Here is a 21,649-nt window from a genome sequence, read left to right as displayed (position 1 = left end):
ACAGTGTCTGCATCGCTCTTCTGTGTTTTTGTTCATATTTTTTGGTTGTCTGGAACCATTATTTCTTATTAAGATATGCCTTTATTCGTCCCTCAGTGGGGAAATTTGTAAAATGCTTCGGTTGTCCACTGATGAAAAAGGCCACTGATGTCCAAGACAAATGTCCCCCATGGAGGAAAGTTTCTTTTCATTCAATCCTGCCCACTCTAAATACAAGTACTATACTTATACCTATACTATACTATATGTTACCAGTCAGTGTGTTTGTTTGTAACTCTTGGGGGAGATGGTGCTTCTGCATATACCTGCAGAGTCTTTCCCAGGCCCATGCAGTGAGCCAGGATGCAGCCTGATCCCGGACTTGAGTTGGCCTTCTTCATGGACTCACAGCAGCTGTCCCAAATGAACTGGACTCCTGTTGAAGAGGACAAAGGGAAGGGGTCAAGGGGGGGATTTATCTCAGAGAATGCACTTGGCAGTTTACCTCCTTGTTGGGCATTTCACAAAACACACAACTATAATTATATATACACACCAACGTTTTGGGACACAATTTTGAATTAATTAATCAGGGGATAGACGTGTCCTTTCAGTCCTCATTGTTAATTATTCTGCAGCTTGGAGAAAGCCCATAAAAGTCTATTATGTGTGGAAGAAGCCCATTGAACACCTTTGGGATGAACTACAATAGAGATGCCCAAACTAGCACCTCTCAGGTGGCCATTCCAAAATTTCAAAAAACATATTTTTCAATTTCTATGTACAGTATAATACTCAGCTTGTCCAATATATTTTATACCAAATGGAAAAGTGAGGCAAGAAAAAAAAATGTGATTTAGGACAGATATTCTCAACTGGTGGGCCGGGACCCAAAAGCACGACATGGCTCCGTTCTTGGTGTGTCACAGACAGCTAGTCAATAATTACATTAAAGTATAGAATAAACAATCGATGCCTGGGTTTTTTTTTAATTTGGAAGTAAATTAAAATTAAATATCAGCTTTCTGCGTATTATTGAGTGCAATTTTGATATGTAATTTTAATGTATGCATGCAATTATATTAATATAATAATGTTCCTGATCACTTCCTTCAACCAAAACCTTAATAAATTCCTATGAAATGCACTTCGGACATGAAATTATGATTTTTAATATTTAAAACGATAACTAGGTGGACGTGGGCGGCACGGCGTTCGAGTGGTTAGCGCCCAAACTTCACAGCTAGGAGGACCAGGGTTCGATTCCACCCTCGGCCATCTCTGTGTGGAGTTTGCATGTTCTCCCTGTGCTTCCGTGGGTTTTCTCCGGGTACTCCGGTTTCCTCCCACATTCCAAAAACATGCTAGGTTAATTGGTGACTCCAAATTGTCCATAGGTATGAATGTGAGTGTGAATGGTTGTTTGTCTATATGTGCACTGTGATTGGCTGGCCACCAGTCCAGGGTGTACCCCGCCTCTCGCCCAAAGACAGCTGGGATAGGCTCCAGCACCCTGGCGACCCTCGTGAGGAAAAAGCGGTAGAAAATGAATGAATGAATGAACTAGGCGGAGGAGTGAGGGCCCAACAATAATATATTCTCTGATATAAATACAGTAAAGTCTCGTTATATCGATATCGGTTATATCGAAGTACTGCTTATTACGATACTATTTTCATTTCCCGGCAAATTTCTAGTCTTTTATGATACAATTAGTTCTTAGTATTTTTTCTTAGTATTTTTCACACTTCCACCACCAGAGCGCAGCACACACACCGATTCCCGCACTTCCTGGTTCACAGGTCATGCTCAACCCGCCCCACATAGCTGGCCAAACACATGTTCTATACTGTTCTATACTATAGAACAATGTCGAGTGCATTATTGCCCACTTTTAATGCAGTTCGGCGCAGGATCGGATATATCGACAGTCCGGTTATATCGATATTTTTTCCGACTCCCGACAATATCAATATAACGAGACTTTACTGTAAATGCCAATGTGTGAGTGTGTACTAACCGTCCACTTGGTGAGGCTTGAGGCAGGTCACCAGTTCCTCCTGCACCTCAACTAGAGGGACCTTGGTTTCCTCATCCTGATCCAGAATCAGTTTGGTGGTGACGGGACATGCAACTTGAGACAGCTCATCATCTACGATAGTTATCTGGAAGTGTATTAATTATTAGAACTTCATTCACAGTTTATAGTACCTTTCAAGGAACCAAAGGACACGTTATACAGTATTACTAAGGGTGACACGAGATTAAAACCTGACAAGATTTCCCGTTTGGAGAAAAGCTGTCTGGCGAGAACATGGCAGCCAGAAGCCAATCAGACTGAGAACTATGGCACTGTTCCTATTAATGATAATAAATGTAATATGGAAGTGGCAGTGTGGTAGGCAGTATTGGAACTCTACATTAAGTGCTTTACATCACATCACACATGGAGATGTACAGGCTTGTCTGGAACCTTAATCACCGCCAACAACATTAAAAATGGCAGCACTGGCTCTGTGACTCGGTGAAATAAAACCGTTCGTTTGTACAGCCAGGGATTTCATTGCACATGTTAAAATTTTGTCTCGCCTTGTTCTCGTCGACCCAATTCCGTGTATTGTCTCGTCTTGCGACACCCCTAAGTATTACTTGAAAAAATTTAAATAAAATTCCATTCCATTTTCCTCCTCTTATCGGGGTCCAGGTCGCGGGGGCAGCAGTCTCAGTCGTAGTCTCAATAAAATAAAATTAGTTATTACCACTCGTCGATCTTCCATTTGTTGCTCTCTCCTTGCCAGCCGTCTGCATCGCTCCTCCTCCTCTCGTAGTGCTTCCTGGGTCTCAGCGCGGAGATTCCCATCTTCAATAATTTTGCGGATCTTTTTGCGTTTTCTGGGCGTGCCCTGGCTGTTGCCGACTGCAGCATCTGTGTCTTCTTGCATACTCTGCTCCAATAGCACAACGAGATGGCCATCTTCTTACCAGCAATAAACGACAGTGGTAATCATAGGATGAAGAGGGTTACCTTCTCACTGCTGGAGTCAGACAACAAAATGCAGGGCACCTGGGACACTTCTTTCAATTTAGAGGATGAACTGGAGCAAGAAAACATATACATGTGAAGTTCACTGATTGCTTATATGCAGTGTATACGTCCATGTCTATTGATCAAAATATCATTACTCAATATCCATCCATCATTTTTTTGTTTATCTCAGGGGCAGCCGGGTCGGGAAGTAGGGACGCAGGAAAGCCCAGACTTCCCGATCTTCGGCCACCAGGGGCACACCTAAGTGCTCCTGGGTCAGCCTTCAACATCGTGTCTTCGGTCTGGAATACCTCATCAGGGAGGTATCTTGACCAGATGCCCACCCAGGACTCGACTCTAAGCTCCTTCAAGATGACCGTGCTCCTCACCTTATCTCTTCTACTACAGAAGCTGCATCAATATGCCTGGTCATCTCACGCTCCAGTCTTCCCTCACTTGTGAACAAAACCCCGAGACATTTGAACTCATCGTCCTGGGGCAAGACCTCACACTCCCAACCCAAAAGGTGCAATCAACTTTTTTCTAGCAGAGAACCCTGGCCTCTGATTTGGAGGTGCTGAGTTTTATCACAGAAGCTTCACACTCAGCTCCCGGTAAACGCTGAAGGTCACATTTTCATGAGACCACCACATCATCTGTGGATAGTAGACACAAGATCCCAAGGCTCCTAAAGTGGACCCCCGTATCTAATTGGATGCGCCTAGATATTCTGTCCATAAAAATTAGGAACAAAACTGGAAGCGCATGTGGGTTTTTTTTCCTCAAAGATACACTGTAGACTTTTCGTCTGGTTGTCTGTCTAATGAAAAATATAGATTTTGAAACATACTCATTGTTCTTAGCAAAATAATGCACTGTCATGTTCTAAAGCCCATTTTGTCAGTGTGTTCTCAGAGCACTCAAACAAACAAAAATATAAAAAATATAGAAGATAAAGTGGATATCTTGTGTATGCAGGATCTTCTATGTACATTTTGAAGTTGTTAATGATTGGTGAAATAGAAAGTCCATGAGGTATGCTGATAACAAAATTAATATTGGGTAATATTTGGTCTTTTTAGTGGTGATTTAATCATAGGCAGAGTTTTTTTTAGGGGGTGGTGGGGGGGGGGGTCACAAAAAAATGATATTTTTAATGAGTGGCTTAAAGGCAGAACTGGAGGTAGCAGAGATGAGGATGCTGAGGTTCTCTCATTGGGAGTGACCAGGATGGATAGGATCAGGAAGGAGTACATTATATGTTAGAGGGCTTGGAGATAAAGTCAGAGAGGCCAGACTGAGATGGTTTGGACATGTCACTTGGCACATATTCACTATATATATATTGGTAAAAGGATGCTGCGTTTAGAGCTGCCAGGTAGGAGGCGTAGCGGAAGACCAAAGAGGAGGTTTATGAATGTAGTGAAGGAGGACAAGGGGGTAGTTGCATGAGAGAGACAGATGGAGAAGAAAGGGTTGGATGGAGAAGATTGATTTGCTGTGGCGACCCCTGAAGGGAAAAGTCAAAAGAGAAAGAATAAGAGGCTTAAAATAATTTCCAGTGGAAGTCATTATTTATGTGGTGTTTGCAGAATGGGCCCACAATTTTTCATATTAAGTAGAGGAACTTGGGAAATAAATGATACTTTTCACTTAGCAGGGGGTGCACCTTCCGTTTTGCTTTTAACACACAGGGCTGCATATGGGGCCAAACTACGCCATGTTATGTATTCATATCTAAAAATGGTCTGGTGTCCAATCAATCACAATTGTTATCAATGAGCGTAATGTATTTTTTTCCACAATTTTTGAATGAAACATTGTAGTTAGCTTTTTAATGTTTTTTTTTAAGATGTGGCAGAGATTGAACCAACGTTTTGAGTGCACCACAACTTTAAATTTTGACTCCTTGTCAGGTTTTTAGTCAGGTTTGGAAAATGTGACATGTGCTTTTGTACCTTTCTAGCTTTTCTTCCTCCTCTGACTCACTCAGCTCCTCGCTCATTCCAAAGTCTTCCAGCTCTGACACATTATTCTCAGCGTCTCCAGTTTCATCATCAGCTGCACACAAAGCAGAGTCGCCTGTTAGAATTCCATGTTGTAACACAAAACCAATGTGTCATGTACAAAGTCTTCTCACTGCTCAACTTCTTGGGCCCAAGTCTTTGCTTCTTCTCCTGCTTTCCTTCTTCAACTCCCGACCCCGCGTTGTCACTTCCTACCGCCTCATCCAGTGTCAGTTTGTGGCGCAGCAGGTGGTGGTTCTCCACGTTGGGTCGATCAGAGCCGGCATCAGAAGAGGGAGCGGCCATGTTTTCCCCTGCAGCAGTCATTTCGACACCTTTAACAGCAAGCAGTGGCTGCACTTTGTGATCGGCCTTGAGTCAATGTTTTTTCACTTGTGCTCATTTAAAAGATGCACAGGGTGGTGCTATTCAATGTAAGGCACACTCACCATTTTCTCCGTTCTCTTGTCCACTTTCCACACTGGCTTGTTTTAGCTCCCTTTCAGTTTCAGAAGCAGACTCATCATCCTGTGTTTCCACATCTGATGAGAGATCATCGGCCGAAGAGAAGTTGGCATTGATTTGGGCCAAAAGTATTTTCTTAGCGATTCTTTTAAAAAGTAAAAGAGAAGGAGAGGGTACCTCAGGGTCATTTATCATCATTGGCCTCAGCTGGATAGATAGATAGATAGATATGGCAAGGAATAAATCACATAATTTTTTGTCCCATACGTTACTTTCCGCATTGATCAAATCTGTGATGTGCCAAAACCAAACAATGAAATCAAACAGAGAATGCAAAACTGCTGACGTAGAGGAAAGAGTGATAGGCAAAAAAGACACACTTGAAACAGCAGACATTGGAAGACATTTTAAAGAGCAAAGATTTATTAGAGCAAGCAAGTTGTACGCACAGTTGTCACCAAAACAGACATTTTTATAGTGTATCCCCCTTCTAGCATGGTCTTTTCTTTTTATTACATCAATCATCTCGCTTAGTTTTACACCTCACAAGTACATCATTTAGACAAGCGTATTGGGACAACAGGTCCATTACATAAACAAAGTGAAAAAGTAAGGAAATGTGGTCTCCAATCCGTTCGCAGCTACAACAGCTTCCACTCATTTTGGAAGACTTTGGACAAGATGCTTTTTTTTTTAATCCACTCATCTGGATTTGAGGGGTTAATAGTGACTTTTGACAGAGACGTGGCTGAGAGGTTTCATGTTCTCCCACACAACCTTCCCCAAACTATTCCACCGACATTGGAAGTGTAACAGTGTCCAAAATGTCTCCATAAGAATAACCGATGTTTAGGAGGAAAGAAGGAATGGAGTCCAACCCCTCACTGTCCCCATATGGTAAACCCATTTTTGTTCATCTCATAGTCCTATAAATCAGCATGTAACACATACAAAACTACAACTCATAAATAAAAACTGTACATCCAAAGTAGTGTACATTGTTTCTCTACATTGTATACGGCACATGGAGCAGAATTCCCTACAAATGTCTACAAATGATCCCTTGTTTGAAGATGGTGGAAACACCATCACCTTTAAATGCAATTAGGTTTTGAAAAGTCTGTAGTCTGTATTAAGACAATCCAGAATGGAGCATGTTCCATCGGACATCTTCCAGGCTTGAGCTCAACTGTCCGTCGTGTCAAATCTCCCAGAAATCCCGATGCTTGCACATGCCCCTGATCTAAAAGTGCGTCATCAACATGAGTCACTAGAGGGAGGGATGCCGCCATCTTCACTGTCACTGAATCCGAGGTGTTAGACAGACTGGGAAGTGTTTACGCACAAGATGGCCAACTGCATGGATATTTCCCATGTGTTGGCCTTACTCAGCAACAAATAACGTGATCTTCACATTCCTGCTGACCATTTTACTAAAGGTTGTCACTAAAGCTACAAACACGACTGAGTGGAGGGCTACAAAATCCCACATTTAAGACATTCCTTCCTAACAGCACTGCAATCACTGCTGTGCTGTCAGAAAATCCGACCTGGAGAGAAAGACACGAGAAACATGGGTGTCATTAAAAAAAAAAAAAAAAAAGACATTATGGGAATTTGGATGCTTCAGAATTGTTGTTTCACAGCCCACTCTCAATTCTCAGATTTATAACATTGTTATTCATGTTTGAAAGTACTGACCTGTAACATTTAAACAAATTAAACACAAGAGAACTGCGACTGCTTTCTCAGCAGTGTGCACTGGAATGCAGTCAAAGTCCCCATTTTAAAAAGCTGCATTAAGCTTTAGAAAATGGTCAGCAGTAATGTTTATCTGTGCATAGAAAGTGGGGTAAAACACACAAAGGCGGAAATAACTTGTTTTCTAAATGGCGGCCTACTGGGAAAAGCCCTTCTGAGTCAAAGTATGGGTACAGTTTCAACTGCATAAACCCACCCTGCACCGCATGACCCAGCCTTGAGCAGCAGTAATGAAATTCCATTCATCTTACTGGTGTGGTGACTGATATTGCGCGGCCTCAGCGGATAAAGACTTGCATGTGCATGAAAGAGACCATAGGGTAAGCTGATCATGCAGAGAAAAGGCTCACGGTAGACGCCATCATCCCAGCAGAGCAGCAGAACTTTATACAGGTGGTCTGTTGTTTCGTGGTTACGTACACGCTCCCATAAATTAGCTAACAACATTTTGGTCCAAATATAAGACTCGTTAGAGTGGATGAATACACATAAGTGCAGCCACACTACCCTCAACACTGGACTGTCATTAAAGATGAAGATGTCATTGTAACGTCTGCCTGTGGTAAGGAGACAATGAGTGGCTAGGAACAGACTTACACCTAAACACGACTTACATCACAGCCTAGGCAAAGAACCCATACCTAACCTGAGGACCACCTGTAGTACAAGTACACTGGCAGCACTCTGAGTATTTGAAGTCATCTCTAGATATTCGGTTGATAACTGCTAATTGTCATCATTTGATTTGTCAAGCATATTAGGGTGTGAGTTTTCAAACTCAAGGTAGGCAAAAATCAAAAGTCAAGAGCGTACACGTTCTTGTCAACAAGTATTTGCATATGTGACAACAAGATTGCTACTGATTTTAAATGGCAACCCATCCAATCGTTTGTTGTGACGAGTTTGGAGATTCTTATTGTGGAGTGACAAAAGGCAGTCCCGCATGTGTCATCTACCTAAAAAGAGACTAAATACCCGTTTTTAAAGTATTATGTCACAATAAAATTTATTATTCATTATAGTGGCAAGTGCAAATCCCAGAGGCTTGATGTTGATGCCTTAAATGCCTTGAACCCTTTAACAACAAAAAATCGGCATGCACCACAAATCACATTTTTGCAACAGCAGATGTCATTTGTGTCTACAAAGATGGTATAAAGCAGTAAGAAATAAGACTATATCCATCACAAAAGTTTGGGGTTCACAGGTATGCATTATTATTACTCTTTTTATAAGTCGTAGACTAGTGAAAAATATAAGTTTCAACACTGGTATTCAACACAAACCAATGGAAAGGCAGCTTGGTTAAAATAGAGATCATTTTTGTGGCCCAAATTTTTTTAAACAGGGCCTGGAAAGAGGAAAAACATTTTAACGCTAGAGAAAGTAATCAAAAGGGTAAATAACAAAAAGCGAAAGTGGGCTTAAAGGGACTGTTTGCAAGCGTTATATCTGCCTCTGCCTACACCGAGCAAGTAAGCCACGCCCCACATAACAGACACACATACACCACAGTGTGGCTAAGCGCTGATGGTGTAAAAGTTTACAACACCCTTCATGCACATTTTTATATCTAAGACAAAAGTGCAACATCAGTAAAACACTGAAGTTGTGTATGTGCACACTGCAGGCATGTGTGTGTGTGTGTGTGTGTGTACAGGACAGCAATAAACGCCATTCATTTATCTTGTGAAAATTTCTGTCCATTTTCGTTTGTAATGGTGGACTGTCTTGTAAATCAAAAATGGCGGTGGTGTTGCAAGCCAGTTGCAAATAGTCCCTTTAAGACCCTTGCATATTATATTGATGTTAGATTCAGTTATATATATTTCTAACTCTTATTTGGGATTAACGCAAAATTAACACTAATAGAAATCACCCACTTCCGATTTGATGCGTAGGAGAAAATAACAACAATGATATTGAAGGTGAAGCATTTAAGTTTTATTCTTGCCAACAATTTTGACTACAAGAATAGAATTTGAGAGATTTTTAAAATGATTTAAGTAACAAAAATGTTACTTTTTTAAGTGAATAAGAGCAGGGAGGAAAAAAAAAACAGGCAAGATTTAAACTTCATACTTCACCAGTAAAAGTATTTGCATCACATTTGCATTAGTTAAAAGTGCTGCTCACTGCAGTACAACACATCTTTGTGGATTGTGTACCCACATGAAACAGCAGGCTGGACTTCTTATTCAGTTAAAATACTTTCACAGGACAGAAACCTGTCGTGCATAAACAGGTTAGACTGTAAGGCAAAACAGTTCCGCTTTTCAAAGCTTCTCCCTTTAATCGGCTGAAGCAATCAATAGGATAATACTGATATACATTTGAATGTACAAGAATTGTTTACATTTAGAAAACGGCCCGTATGATTTCAACCATTAAAATGTGTATTTGATCGCCGAGGCTCTGCTGCAGCTACGTTTTGGTCGAATTTGAAAAGACCGCAAGTTACTCTTGATGGGATGGGAGTTGGTGGTTTGAGCACAGGGTTTGCGTCTCGCAGCCTTTCTCCCAAATCTTTGTTGTTTCACACACTCTACATCCAGGTTTTTAGAACCATACCTATTTTCGGGGTCGTCGTCATCCCCTGCTGCCCAGGTGGGCCCAGACTGGTCCTCATCTCCTGTAAAATAAACAGTACAAACATAAAGGTCTAAAATTACGACATACTGCCAAGGCACAGCAAAAGAGTACACTAGCGCTTTTGCTTTCAACCCCGTGTTTCAGAACTTCCACTGGCTCCCTATCCCTTAAGAGTATTCAATTCAAAATCCTCTTACTCACCCCGTCGCGCTTGCCTTACTTGCTCCACCCCTACACCCCTTCCCGGATGCAATTCTCCTGACTGTCCCTAGGACCAGCCACCGATCCTGGGGGACAGAACCTTCTCTGTTGCCAGAGACTGAGAGACTGTTGCCTGACTGAACTCTGCTCTTTTGGGTAACTTTCTACTGTTATTTTGCTATTTTGTAAATACTGTATGTATTTGATTGCTTTTACCATGTAACGCGTCTGAGTTTTTGAAAAGTGCTCTATAAATAAAATCTATTATTACTACGCATCGCATTTCTAGTACCGTATTTTCCGGTCTATAAGCGACACTTTTTTCAGTGTGGCTGGTGCGACTTATACAGACCTGATCCAAAAAGACCAATTGAAAAATAGTTACAATTTACCTTTTACACATTTGGATATTAATAAGGTTTAAAGTAGAGCTATAATATGCAAAAAAAAGGGGGTGGGACAAAAAACCCTTTGAAAAAGGAATTTATTGAAATGAACATTTGAACAACTGAAACAGGCCATTTTATCAGCTGAGCAAAAGTTTAAGACCATCGCTCAAAACATTAGAAAAAAACTCTTCAAACAGAACAAAAAGATTTCTCAGTTGAACTCGGTAATGACTAGCTCCACTATTCTTGTTAAATCACTCAAAAATTGGTTTGGGCATGCTTGATGCGAGTGTTTCCAGGAGGCTATTGGGAACATTGCTGCACGTGGTGAAGATGACTTCACAAAGGGCATCCACTGTCTGGAACTGATGGCCATTTTTATAAACTTCCCTTGCAATCCATCCCCAAATGTTCTCTATGGAACATGCACCCACACACAAATTATATATATATATATATATATATGTATATATACACATACGTACATGTACATATGTGTATACATATACGTATATACACATAGTATACATATATTCACATACACACACACACATATACATACAGTAAAGTCTCGTTATATCGATATTCTCGGGAGTCGGAAAAAATACAGATATAATCGGACTATCCATATATCCGATCCTGCGCCGAACTGCATTAAAAGTGGGCGGATCTTTGATATGGCATGTAATTTTCTCCTTGAGTTCATGGATTGCGTATCTAGCATGCTTTTGTACTACAATACATTTTGTACTACAGTAAATAAAAATAAACTTACGCTGTAGTGATTACCGGTTACCGGGACATAATTCACCCCGGAACTATCGATAGGGAAGGTGTTGCCACCCGGAGGGGTAGGCGTGAGGGACGAGTGTGCTGCACTCTGGTGGTGGAAGTGTGAAAAATAAAGTTGACTGGAAGCAGCCGTTCGCCGTGTTCTTTTTTGGTATTGAAATCCTTAAGCAAAGATTGATTTAAGCTGCTTTTGTATCGATATAAGCAGACCAAATTATATGGCGGGAGATGAAAAGGGCATCCTAGTAACCGGATTATCATAATAACCGTGTATCGTACTAACGGCGCTAATTATATCATAAAAGACTAGAAATTTGCCAGGAAATGAAAATAGTATCGTAATAAGTAGTAATTCGTTTTAACCGATATCAATATAACGAGACTTTACTGTACATATACACCTTGTAGTTGAACATTTCAATGTTAAGTCACACTGACAGACATGACCATTATACTGGACAGCCACGAGAGGGTGGCTTGTGGATGAGGGAACGTGCAGTCAGCAATGTGGCACGAGATCGGGAGCTTGTTTTGTTGGACTTGCTGGCTTGTTGTGTTAATTTCGCCTATTCGGTCTCCCGGTATGTTCTTTATGCTATTTTGTAGCTGAATAATGTGTATTAACGTGTTGTGTTAACATATAATTTGACATACTTTGGAGCGACTTAGAGCCCAGAAAATAAGGTAGTAGTTTTAAGCCATTTTTGTTACTGTCTTACCCAAATGACACCACTTTTGCAAGTTGGAAACTAGCCATTAACTTTCTCAGACTCACCAGATGATTGATGGAAGGCTGCTGGTCCCAGTAACGCTATAGATTCTGTGATAGGTTTCATCTTCTGATCGTCCCCGTCACTCCCGGAATCATCGTCGTCACTCGATGACGACGTCGTCTCTATCACTTCCTGGCGAGAACGGGTCTTTGGCTTCCTGGTCGGCGCCATCCCCTGTTTCCTAGCCAACCCTTCAGTTTCACCCTTTCCAAGGTGAGTCTTGCCAATAGACCTGAGGGTTTTAAGGTGCTGCATTTTATCGCACGTGTCTTGCTCATCACTAGAGGAATCAGTCCCCCTTTCCCGGCGAGCCTTAGCAATGGAGTCAGAATCGGGCGAACGGTCCAGCAGCTTACGTTTGCGGCGAAGCCTCTCCGGTGATATCGGCGTGTTCTTTGTGAGCCAGAAAAGACACTTCTTGGCTACCTTGGTAGACGCTTGACCACCATCTTCATCACTCTGGTGTTCATCAGAGCTTTGAGTCATGGCTGCTCGCTCAAGAAGCACAGAAGGGATTTCATCTGAGTCCGAGTCGTCTCTCGCCTGGTTTAGGCTTTGTTCTTCAGTGGTTTGGGCAGCAGCTGAGCTATGGGGTTCCTCTTGGTCTGAGTCACTCTCGCTGTCTGCTGTGGAGTGAGAGGTTTTACCCTTGACATCGCTGGGACGACGCAAAGGCGTTGTCTTCACACGAGGAGAACGCCGATTTCCAAGTTCCTCTTCTATGTGGAGTGACGTGCTTGGGTGGTCTTTACTCGTTTTGCCATCGACGACCATCTCTTCACTTCCGGATGCATCTTTTCCTTTAAACTTGTCTTCCTTAGTGTCTTCTGGCCCTTCCGGAGCATCTGAGCAGGCCTCCTGCTCCACCGGCATCGGCGTAAGTTGGACCACTAACTTTTTTGTCATGTTGACACCACTTCTAGGAGATGCTGGCTCCATTGTCTCTGAAGGAGAGTCCACATGTTCATTTGTGCTTCTCCCATCAGTGGTGATTTTACAGTCTGAATCGTCCTCTTCCACATATTCTTCAGACAGCTTTGGCAAGTTATTCAAGCATACGTCACTGGTGATCTCCGCCTCTGCTTCAGTTGCAGGTGGGGTCTCAAAATTATCGCTGAGCAACTTTTCCCATGAGCTGGAGATGTCCATGTCGCTAAATTCTTCTTTCAGGTTTTCTTCTAGTGCAGCAAGACACTTTCGTAAGGCTTTCACCACTGTCACAAAAGACTTCAAATAGAGACTTCGAACACCTTCAGCTTGTTTCGTCTTTGTCACAGTGTTCATGAACTGAATGAAATTTGTGTTCACATTGTTTGTAGAGTCCACTAAATATTTGACCTTTGTGGTCATCTCTTTGGAGACCTGTAGGGTGTTGTAGTTGAACACGACACTAGCATCCATGCCCGTGTGTTCCCATTTAGCTAAGGGAATGATCTGAGGTAGCGGCAACATGCCATACAGTTCAGATTTCCCCGGTTCTGTGCGGTTCCTCTTGCGGTGCTGTTGCCACAGCTGCTCCATGCTCTCCAGCACGCTGTCGCACGCCACCACAAGGCCAAAAAGGGGCTCCGGGTTACAGACATAGCAGTACCACTTGCTCTCTAAGATGCCAGAAAGCTCCTTTCGCCCCAAATTTCTCAGAATGCATTTCTTGCAGAAGGCATTACTGCAGAAATCACAGCAGATTAGGTTGCCCCCTTCTGCACACCAACTGCATGAGAGAAAAAAACAGAAAACAATGGAGGTTAAATTACAGTAGAATACTCAAACATACGTATATATATTTTTTTTTTAAGAGAAGAATGTTTATATTCCAATTTTAATCTCACCGGCACTGTTCATCCATTCCATCTGAATCCTTGCTGATGTCATCACTTGAGTAATATTTGTAGCAGGACTGTCAAAAACAAAAAAATAACTGAAGAATTAGAGTGGATTCTAAATAAGAAATACACTTGAAATTCCATATATACAGTCATGGAAAAAATGATTAGACCGCTTTGTTGCTTCAGTTTCTTGCTCATTTAATAATAATAATACATTTTATTTGTATCGCGCTTTTCAAAATACTCAAAGACACTTTATAGAAGAATGGAGTTGAATAAAAGCAAGTACAGTTAAGTCTTGTTATATCGATATTGTTGGGAGTCGGAAAAAATATCGATATAACCGGACTGTCGATATATCCGATCCTGCGCCGAACTGCATTAAAAGTGGGCAATAATGCACTCGACATTGTTCTATAGTATAGAACAATGTCGAGCAGCTTAAATCAATCTTTGCTTAAGGATTTCAATACCAAAAAAGAACACGGCAAACGGAACCAGGAAGTGCGGGAATTGGTGTGTGTGCTGTGCTCTAGTGGTGGAAGTATGAAAAATAAAGTTGAGTGGAAGCAGCCGTTCGCCGTGTTAAGCGGTATCGTACTAACGGAACTAATTATATCATAAAAGACTAGAAATTTGCCGGGAAATTAAAATAGTATCGTAATAAGCAGTACTTCGATATAACCGATATCGATATAACAAGACTTTACTGTAGAGTAGAAGACACACCAAAATACAACATTCATTCGTTAATACAGAGTTAAAACATGAATAAAAACGGGGCGGGGTTCATAATGCCTGGCACAACTAAAGGTACCTTTATTATTATACAAAAATTACATTTACATTTTTTAGCAGTACAATGCTATACTATTGATGTAAATTATTGATAAATTGATGTGATTTTGGTTATTATCAAGAAAACCATGGAACGTGATAGATATCAGTGCTTAAATTAAACTCTTATGAGCTATTTTTGTCACCATGATTATTTTTTCCTGATCATGCTGCATACAACACGTGTTCATTTCAACACAGGAGATATGTCATGTTACACATATCGGTATCAGCTGATATCAGTATCGAAAGTTGGACAATATCAGCATATCGATTTTCGTTTATGGATTGCACAATTTGTCTTATTTTGTACAAACGGTGTCTAATTGTGAAATGCATCCAGTGGCATGACAGTAAAAGAAGCATAATGTCTTCATCCTTTACATTGAGAAAAGAGCTGCTGCTGCCAATATCAGTATCAGTAATGAAGTGCTGAACAATATCATTATATTGGATATTGATGAGAAAGCCAATATTCAGCATCTCTACAAAGAATGCATTTCTGACAACACAGGCTTACCTTGCAAATAAGTACTTTTAGAACTGGGTGGCGATAAAGAGAATCTCTCTGGAAGTGGTTCACTTGGCGGCCACAAGCAGTGCAACTGACAATTCCCAGATGTTCACCTCCTGCGAAAGCAAACCACCGTTAGCTACAAAGATGTGATCAGAATAAATGGCTTCCGCTGTTGAACAAAAATTAACTAGACGTTGACTGACCTCCACGTCTCCTTGAAAATTCTTTCCGCAAAACGTTACTTTTGCGACTGCGAAACTCTGGACCTCTGAAGTCATCTCTTCCGTTATCTACGGGTTCAGGTTTGACCAGAACGGTGCCTAGACAAAGTATAGCAATTTCATCATTACAGTTTACATACAATATCTCAATTACAGTCAACCTCGGTTTTCGAACGCCACAGTTTTGTAGGACTCAGTTTCATCATACTGTTTGGGTTATTGTACAATTTTGCGTATAACCTACTGTTGTATTTTAGCCCTTGGCACGTTGAATATTGTGGTATTAATTAACTCATTCGATCCCATTTTTCAAAAGCCGTCCCTCTCGGTACCGTCCGTATTGGGATGATTTTTACTGATTTTTCAAGGCACACAGAATATTGTGTTCTAGGGCTATACAGTAAAGTCTCGTTATATCGATATTCTTGGGAGTCGGAAAAAATACCGATATAACCAGACTATCCATATATCCGATCCTGCGCCGAACTGCATTAAAAGTGGGCGGATCTTTGATATGGCATGTAATTTTCTCCTTGAGTTCATGGATTGCGTATCTAGCATGCTTTTGTACTACAATACATTTTGTACTACAGTAAATAAAAATAAACTTACGCTGTAGTGATTACCGGTTACCGGGACATAATTCACCCCGGAACTATCGATAGGGAAGGTGTTGCCACCCGGAGGGGTAGGCGCGAGGGACGGGTGTTTTCCGCTGTGTGTGCTGCACTCTGGTGGTGGAAGTGTGAAAAATAAAGTTGACTGGAAGCAGCCGTTCGCCGTGTTCTTTTTTGGTATTGAAATCCTTAAGCAAAGATTGATTTAAGCTGCTTTTGTATCGATATAAGCAGACCAAATTGGCTGGCGGGAGATGAAAAGGGCATCGTAGTAACCGGATTATCATAATAACCGGGTATCGTACTAACAGAGCTAATTATATCATAAAAGACTAGAAATTTGCCGGGAAATGAAAATAGTATCGTAATAAGTAGTAATTCGTTTTAACCGATATCGATATAACGAGACTTTACTGTATATACACATGGTATGTACCAAAATAAAGATTAGACTCATCTTTCATCAGAAAAAATCATTTACATTCTTTAACATAAGTAGAGAAGACACACTTCAAGCATAACTTTCACTTTGACACAAAAGGAGCCAGAGCCTTCTCCATCGCTGCCCCCACTCTCTGGAACTCTTTGCCCCACTCACTCCGTGCTTGCCCTGACCTTCCCACCTTCAAAAAACAACTCAAAACCCACCTCTTTAAATCTGTTTTTAATGTCTAACCTTTTATATCTGACTGCTGTGCCCCGCCCCGCTTTTTTAACTGTGTATTAACCAATTTACTTGTTCTATTTAACTTAATTCTTTTGTAAAGTGTCTTTGAGTATCTTGAAAAGCGCTATACAAATAAAAAATGTATTATATATATTCAGCCAAAATGTGTATACATTGATGCCACAACAAATACAACACCAACTACGTTAGTTAGCGCGCACGTGCACACGCATTAAAATTTCCCTTCAATGCGTAACCTTCTCGCAACACAGCGAGATGCCTTTTCACTTCCTGGTTGCTGCAGAGTGCCCTTTTGCAGGGCGAAGATGCAGGCCAAGGTTTTATAAAATGCACTTCTGCCACTTTGTGGCTGTTTTTTCGCCTTAAACCTGCATCAAAAGTACTCTCTCCGATTGTGGAGTTACATCATCACCTGTTTGTCTCTCTCATGCAAAGAAAAACCTAAAGGAAGTATATGTACGTCTTTGGGAATGAGTGGTTGGGTTGAAATAAAAATCGTCTCGGCTGTTTGATTTTACATGGAGCAGCTCAGACAACAGTGGTGGAAATGGAAGACTACCTTTAGGCAAGCAAGTGATATCAGGGTGACCGTTTGCACTGAACGGGAAATCCACATTGTCGCTATCATTTGAGTCACCCGATTCATCCAGGCCAGAGTGCTTTGTCACAACAGATGGTTTTCTGAAATCACATTGAGAGAAAAAAAAATAACAGCCTTATAATTCTGCTGTCCTCTCATGAGTAATTTGTGTATATATTTTAAAATAAATGCCAGCTCACCTTTTGGAGCATTTAGTGTCTGCAGCTGCCTGCAAAGAATGAAAATGTCGCTTTTACTTCACAATCATACAGTAACAATTGCAATCTTCTTCGTGCAGTGCTTCAAAAATAGTGGGGCAGGGTCCCCCCTGGGGGTTACGTGAGCAGCAGAGAGTACTTTCAGAGAGTACCTGCCAACATGTACAAATTGATCATACTCAACATGCAATTTGACTCTTGAACACAACTGATCGTTTGTGTAACAACAACACAGTTACCTCCATTGTAGCATGACAAGCTGAATTTCCCAATGAACCATTCCTGTTTGTCACATCTATGAATGAACAACACAAGGCAACAAAGATGTTGGAGAAATGTTAAGATTGGTTACATGACATAGATACAAGATTTGTCTGTACCATTACCATCAGCTGAGCCGTTGCTGTCCTCAGGAGTGGAATGGGCCAAGTACTCGTGCAGTTTGTTGACCAGTACATTCAGTTTACTGGTCGAAGAGCTATAGGCAACAGAGAACAGTGTGGTAGTCATGGTTACTATCCATCCATTCTTAATACTGGAATCTGAAACTAGAAGAAGGGATTCCGAAACAAAGGACAAGCGAGGAAAGGAATGAAACAATAGAAAGGAATCCCAATTCTATGTTTCTGCCAGATGTAACAAAAAAGGAAATCATCGACATTGTCAAAAATTGTAAAGCAAAAACATCAACTGATTGTAATGGAATCAAAATGGACACTATAAAAACGGTAGTTAACGAGATCGTAGAACCGCTGATGTACATCAGCAAGATTTCCCCAAGAAATTAAAACAGCAAAGGTTGTTCCAATTTTTAAAAATGGTGATAAACACCAATTTACAAACTATCGGCCATTCTACTCACTACCACAATTCTCCAAAATTATTGAGAAGCTATTCAACAACAGGCTGGATAAATTTATTAATGCGAACGAATTACTATCAGAAAGTCAGTATGGATACAGAGCTAATATTTCTACCTCCATGCCACTGATTAAAATTACGGAGGAAATCACTAACGTTATATATGAGAGGATGAGTGCAGTCGCAGTATTCATGGATCTGACAAAAGTCTTTCATACAATCAATCATGACATCCTAATAACTAAATTAGAAAGGTACGGAATAAGAGGATTAGTTCTAAACTGGGTCAAAAGCTACTTAGCTGACAGGAAGCAATACGTACAGCTAGGAGAATACACATCTGCAAGTTCATATATTACGTGCGGAGTTCCCCAGGGGTCAATACTGGGGCCAAACTGTTCAACTTGTACATCACTGATATCTCCAAAGTTACGAAAGACTTAAAGCTGATATTATTTGCAGATGATACCACTGCTTTTTGTTCTGGAGGGAGTACAGACGAAATCGTTAGAAAGGTCAGAGAAGAAATGGTCACACTAAAAAGATGGTTTGATGATAATAGATTGTCCTTGAACCTAAGTAAAACTAAAATCATACTGTTTGGTAACAGCAGAAAGAATACGCACCAGCAAATACAAATAGACGGTGTGGACATTAAAAGGGTGAACGAAAATAAATTTCTGGGGATCACAATAGATGAAAATATGAGCTGGAAACCTCATATTACAAATATACAACATAAGGTGGACAGAAATATTGATATCAGTATTGAACAAAACAAAATTTGTTCTCAATCAGAAATCACTCCACACTCTTTATTGCTCTTACTTATTGTGTGGAAATATGGGGTAATAACTATAAAAGCAATATTCACTCGCTAAATGTACTGCAAAAAAGGTCAGTAAGGATAATTCATAATGCCGCCTCCAGAGAATATACTAATCCTTATTTCTAAAATCACAAATACTTAAACTTGCTGATATAGTTCATCTTCAAACAGCTAAAATAATGCATAAGGCTAAAAACAACAAATTAGCTAAAAATGTCATCCAATACTTCTCCACAAGAGAGGAGAAATATGATCTCAGGGAAGAACTAAATTTGAAACACTTATATGCTAGGACTACGTTAAAAAGCCATAGCATTTCAGTATGTGGAATCAAACTATGGAATGGATTGAGTAAGGACCTCAAACAATGCACAACGATGAGCCAATTCAAGAAACAATACAAGCAGTTGATGTTTGCTAAATACAAGGATGAAGAGTCTTGAACCAGTCATGATGTGCTATATATATCACTATATTGACACTTACTATGGTACCCATTATGTCATTGGATGCTCATATCACCTCATATTAAAATAATAATAAATAATGTACATTATTAAAAAACAAAAAAACTGAAAACTGTATTATGGAAAGCAGGAAGTGAACAAATCTAACAGTTACTGATTGTAAAAGTACCAGATGGAGGGTAGGATTTAATAAGCTTTGCTTCTTCCTACTCCTTTTGGACATGTGGAACTGTGAACTGATTATGTGATGCATTCAATTGTAATCTGATGCATGTTCAAATGAAATAAAACCATTACCATTACCAAATAAAGAGTAAACAGATTATTTCTTCACAAAATATTCAGTTTGACTACTACAATGTTCCTGTGAAATTCTGGATTTAAATTTGAATTTAACAGGGTAGCTTTTTCCAGACGGGTGCACTAGGAATGCGTACAAAAGTAAATGTAGTCTATTTTAATACACACACATTTTATCAATCTCGTATCTACTCGAGACCAACAAATAGACAAATATGGTACATTTAGTTAGTAGTTATGTTGAATGCAAGTATAAAAACATCTGGTTGTTACTGTGTGGATAGCTAAGCGACGGTAGCGTTTGCTTAGTTTCTTAAAGTCGAATACACTTTTATAGCCAATTATACCCACTCCAAACTACGACGGATGGAAACGAGGTTTAAACAGCGCAATGAAAACAATGTTCTGTGAAAATGTCTGAAGTTGGGTCATAGTTTTAATAAGCTACTAACTCCAATTAGATTGTCATTGTCCCGAAACGAAAACGGCTTTAGAACTGACCACTCGCTCATGCAGCTAACCTAGCATGTTGCTAAGTTAGCTATTTGTCAATGTTGCTAGCGGTGTGCTAGCGGTGAACGGCGCTTGTTTTCTAATGTTTACCTTAGCATCGCTGCGACATTTAGGAGATCCTGTTATATCCTTATGTTATAACCATACCAAATAAATGGCATAACTGTGCTTAATTTAAGCGTAGCATCATGCAACAAAATGGAAAATTCACTGGGCTGCACTTTCTTCTTTTTACAATGGGTTTGAGTCCAATTGTTGAACACTGCCACCTGCTGGGTCGGAGTAATACTACATGCTGTGCTGTCCCCCTTTTTCTGTCAGAACAAAATCGCGTAACTGTGAGTAAACAAAGTCAAAGTCAGCAGTGAGCTGGAAAGACCACAAAATATGCTCCATAATAACTGGTTTGGGGGTGATGTCATAGTAACAGCAAATTCTGCATAAAGATGCTGATTTATTTTATTTTTGCACTTTGATTCATGAAAGTGTGGCATCATCAGTTACTTAGTTTCACTTTTCAGACCTGTACTTTTTACAGCTGCACTTTGGTCAAACTTCATCAAGTACTTTCACTTACGTACAACATTTAGGACTCTTTTGACCTATGCTATTGATTACATGATTGCACATTACATAAATACATACAGTGTATTATTTGTCTGTTTAGTTGTGTGAAACTGTGACATACATAATACAATATGAAATCATCACATGAAATCATCATTTGAAAGTCACAAAGTTGCTGAAATGTTGTAGAAACCAGGATAATGGTCAGCTATTTAATAGAATAAACAATGTAAAGAATGTGTTATAACACTTTTATTGCAAATGTTAATGCAAAATCAGTGGAGGGGGCTTATGAAACTTGACTGATTTGCAGGTAAAGTCACAAAGTTGCTGAAATGTTGTAGAAACCAGGATAATGGTCAGCTATTTAATAGAATAAACAATGTAAAGAATGTGTTATAACACTTTTATTGCAAATGTTAATGCAAAATCAGTGGAGGGGGCTTATGAAACTTGACTGATTTGCAGGTAAAGTCACAAAGTTGCTGAAATGTTGTAGAAACCAGGATAATGGTCAGCTATTTAATAGAATAAACAATGTAAAGAATGTGTTATAACACTTTTATTGCAAATGTTAATGCAAAATCAGTGGAGGGGGCTTATGAAACTTGACTGATTTGCA

The 21,649-nt window shown here is 40.2% G+C and overlaps 1 protein-coding gene across 4 annotated transcripts in view; it reads right to left on the bottom strand.

The window, feature by feature from the left end:
- LOC131138340 (transcriptional regulator ATRX-like) overlaps nt 1-20,707 on the bottom strand; it is a 34,267-nt gene extending 13,560 nt beyond the window's left edge. For 3 of the 4 annotated variants that reach the window (XM_078787545.1, XM_078787543.1, XM_078787544.1), the window contains exons 1-17: nt 20,551-20,707; nt 17,877-17,968; nt 17,730-17,785; nt 17,473-17,501; nt 17,252-17,373; nt 15,370-15,486; nt 15,170-15,279; nt 13,816-13,883; nt 11,989-13,697; nt 9,811-9,871; nt 5,463-5,623; nt 5,148-5,348; nt 4,966-5,068; nt 3,005-3,074; nt 2,739-2,924; nt 2,000-2,144; nt 306-415 (exon numbers count right to left, since the gene is read on the bottom strand). In XM_078787545.1, coding sequence (XP_078643671.1) covers nt 306-415; nt 2,000-2,144; nt 2,739-2,924; nt 3,005-3,074; nt 4,966-5,068; nt 5,148-5,348; nt 5,463-5,623; nt 9,811-9,871; nt 11,989-13,697; nt 13,816-13,883; nt 15,170-15,279; nt 15,370-15,486; nt 17,252-17,373; nt 17,473-17,501; nt 17,730-17,785; nt 17,877-17,968; nt 20,551-20,558 — 3,348 coding nt within the window. In that variant the 5' untranslated portion in view covers nt 20,559-20,707. The remainder of the gene's footprint in view (nt 1-305; nt 416-1,999; nt 2,145-2,738; nt 2,925-3,004; nt 3,075-4,965; nt 5,069-5,147; nt 5,349-5,462; nt 5,624-9,810; nt 9,872-11,988; nt 13,698-13,815; nt 13,884-15,169; nt 15,280-15,369; nt 15,487-17,251; nt 17,374-17,472; nt 17,502-17,729; nt 17,786-17,876; nt 17,969-20,550) is intronic. The other variant, XM_078787546.1, reaches the window with a different exon arrangement.
- Between the last annotated feature and the right edge of the window lie 942 nt (nt 20,708-21,649).

Source organism: Doryrhamphus excisus, linkage group LG21 (assembly GCF_037039965.1).
Source record: "Doryrhamphus excisus strain RoL-2023G ecotype Guam linkage group LG21, RoL_Dexc_Guam_v1.1, whole genome shotgun sequence".
Lineage (NCBI taxonomy): Eukaryota > Metazoa > Chordata > Actinopteri > Syngnathiformes > Syngnathidae > Doryrhamphus > Doryrhamphus excisus.
This window is presented reverse-complemented; position numbering and strand designations above follow the sequence as displayed.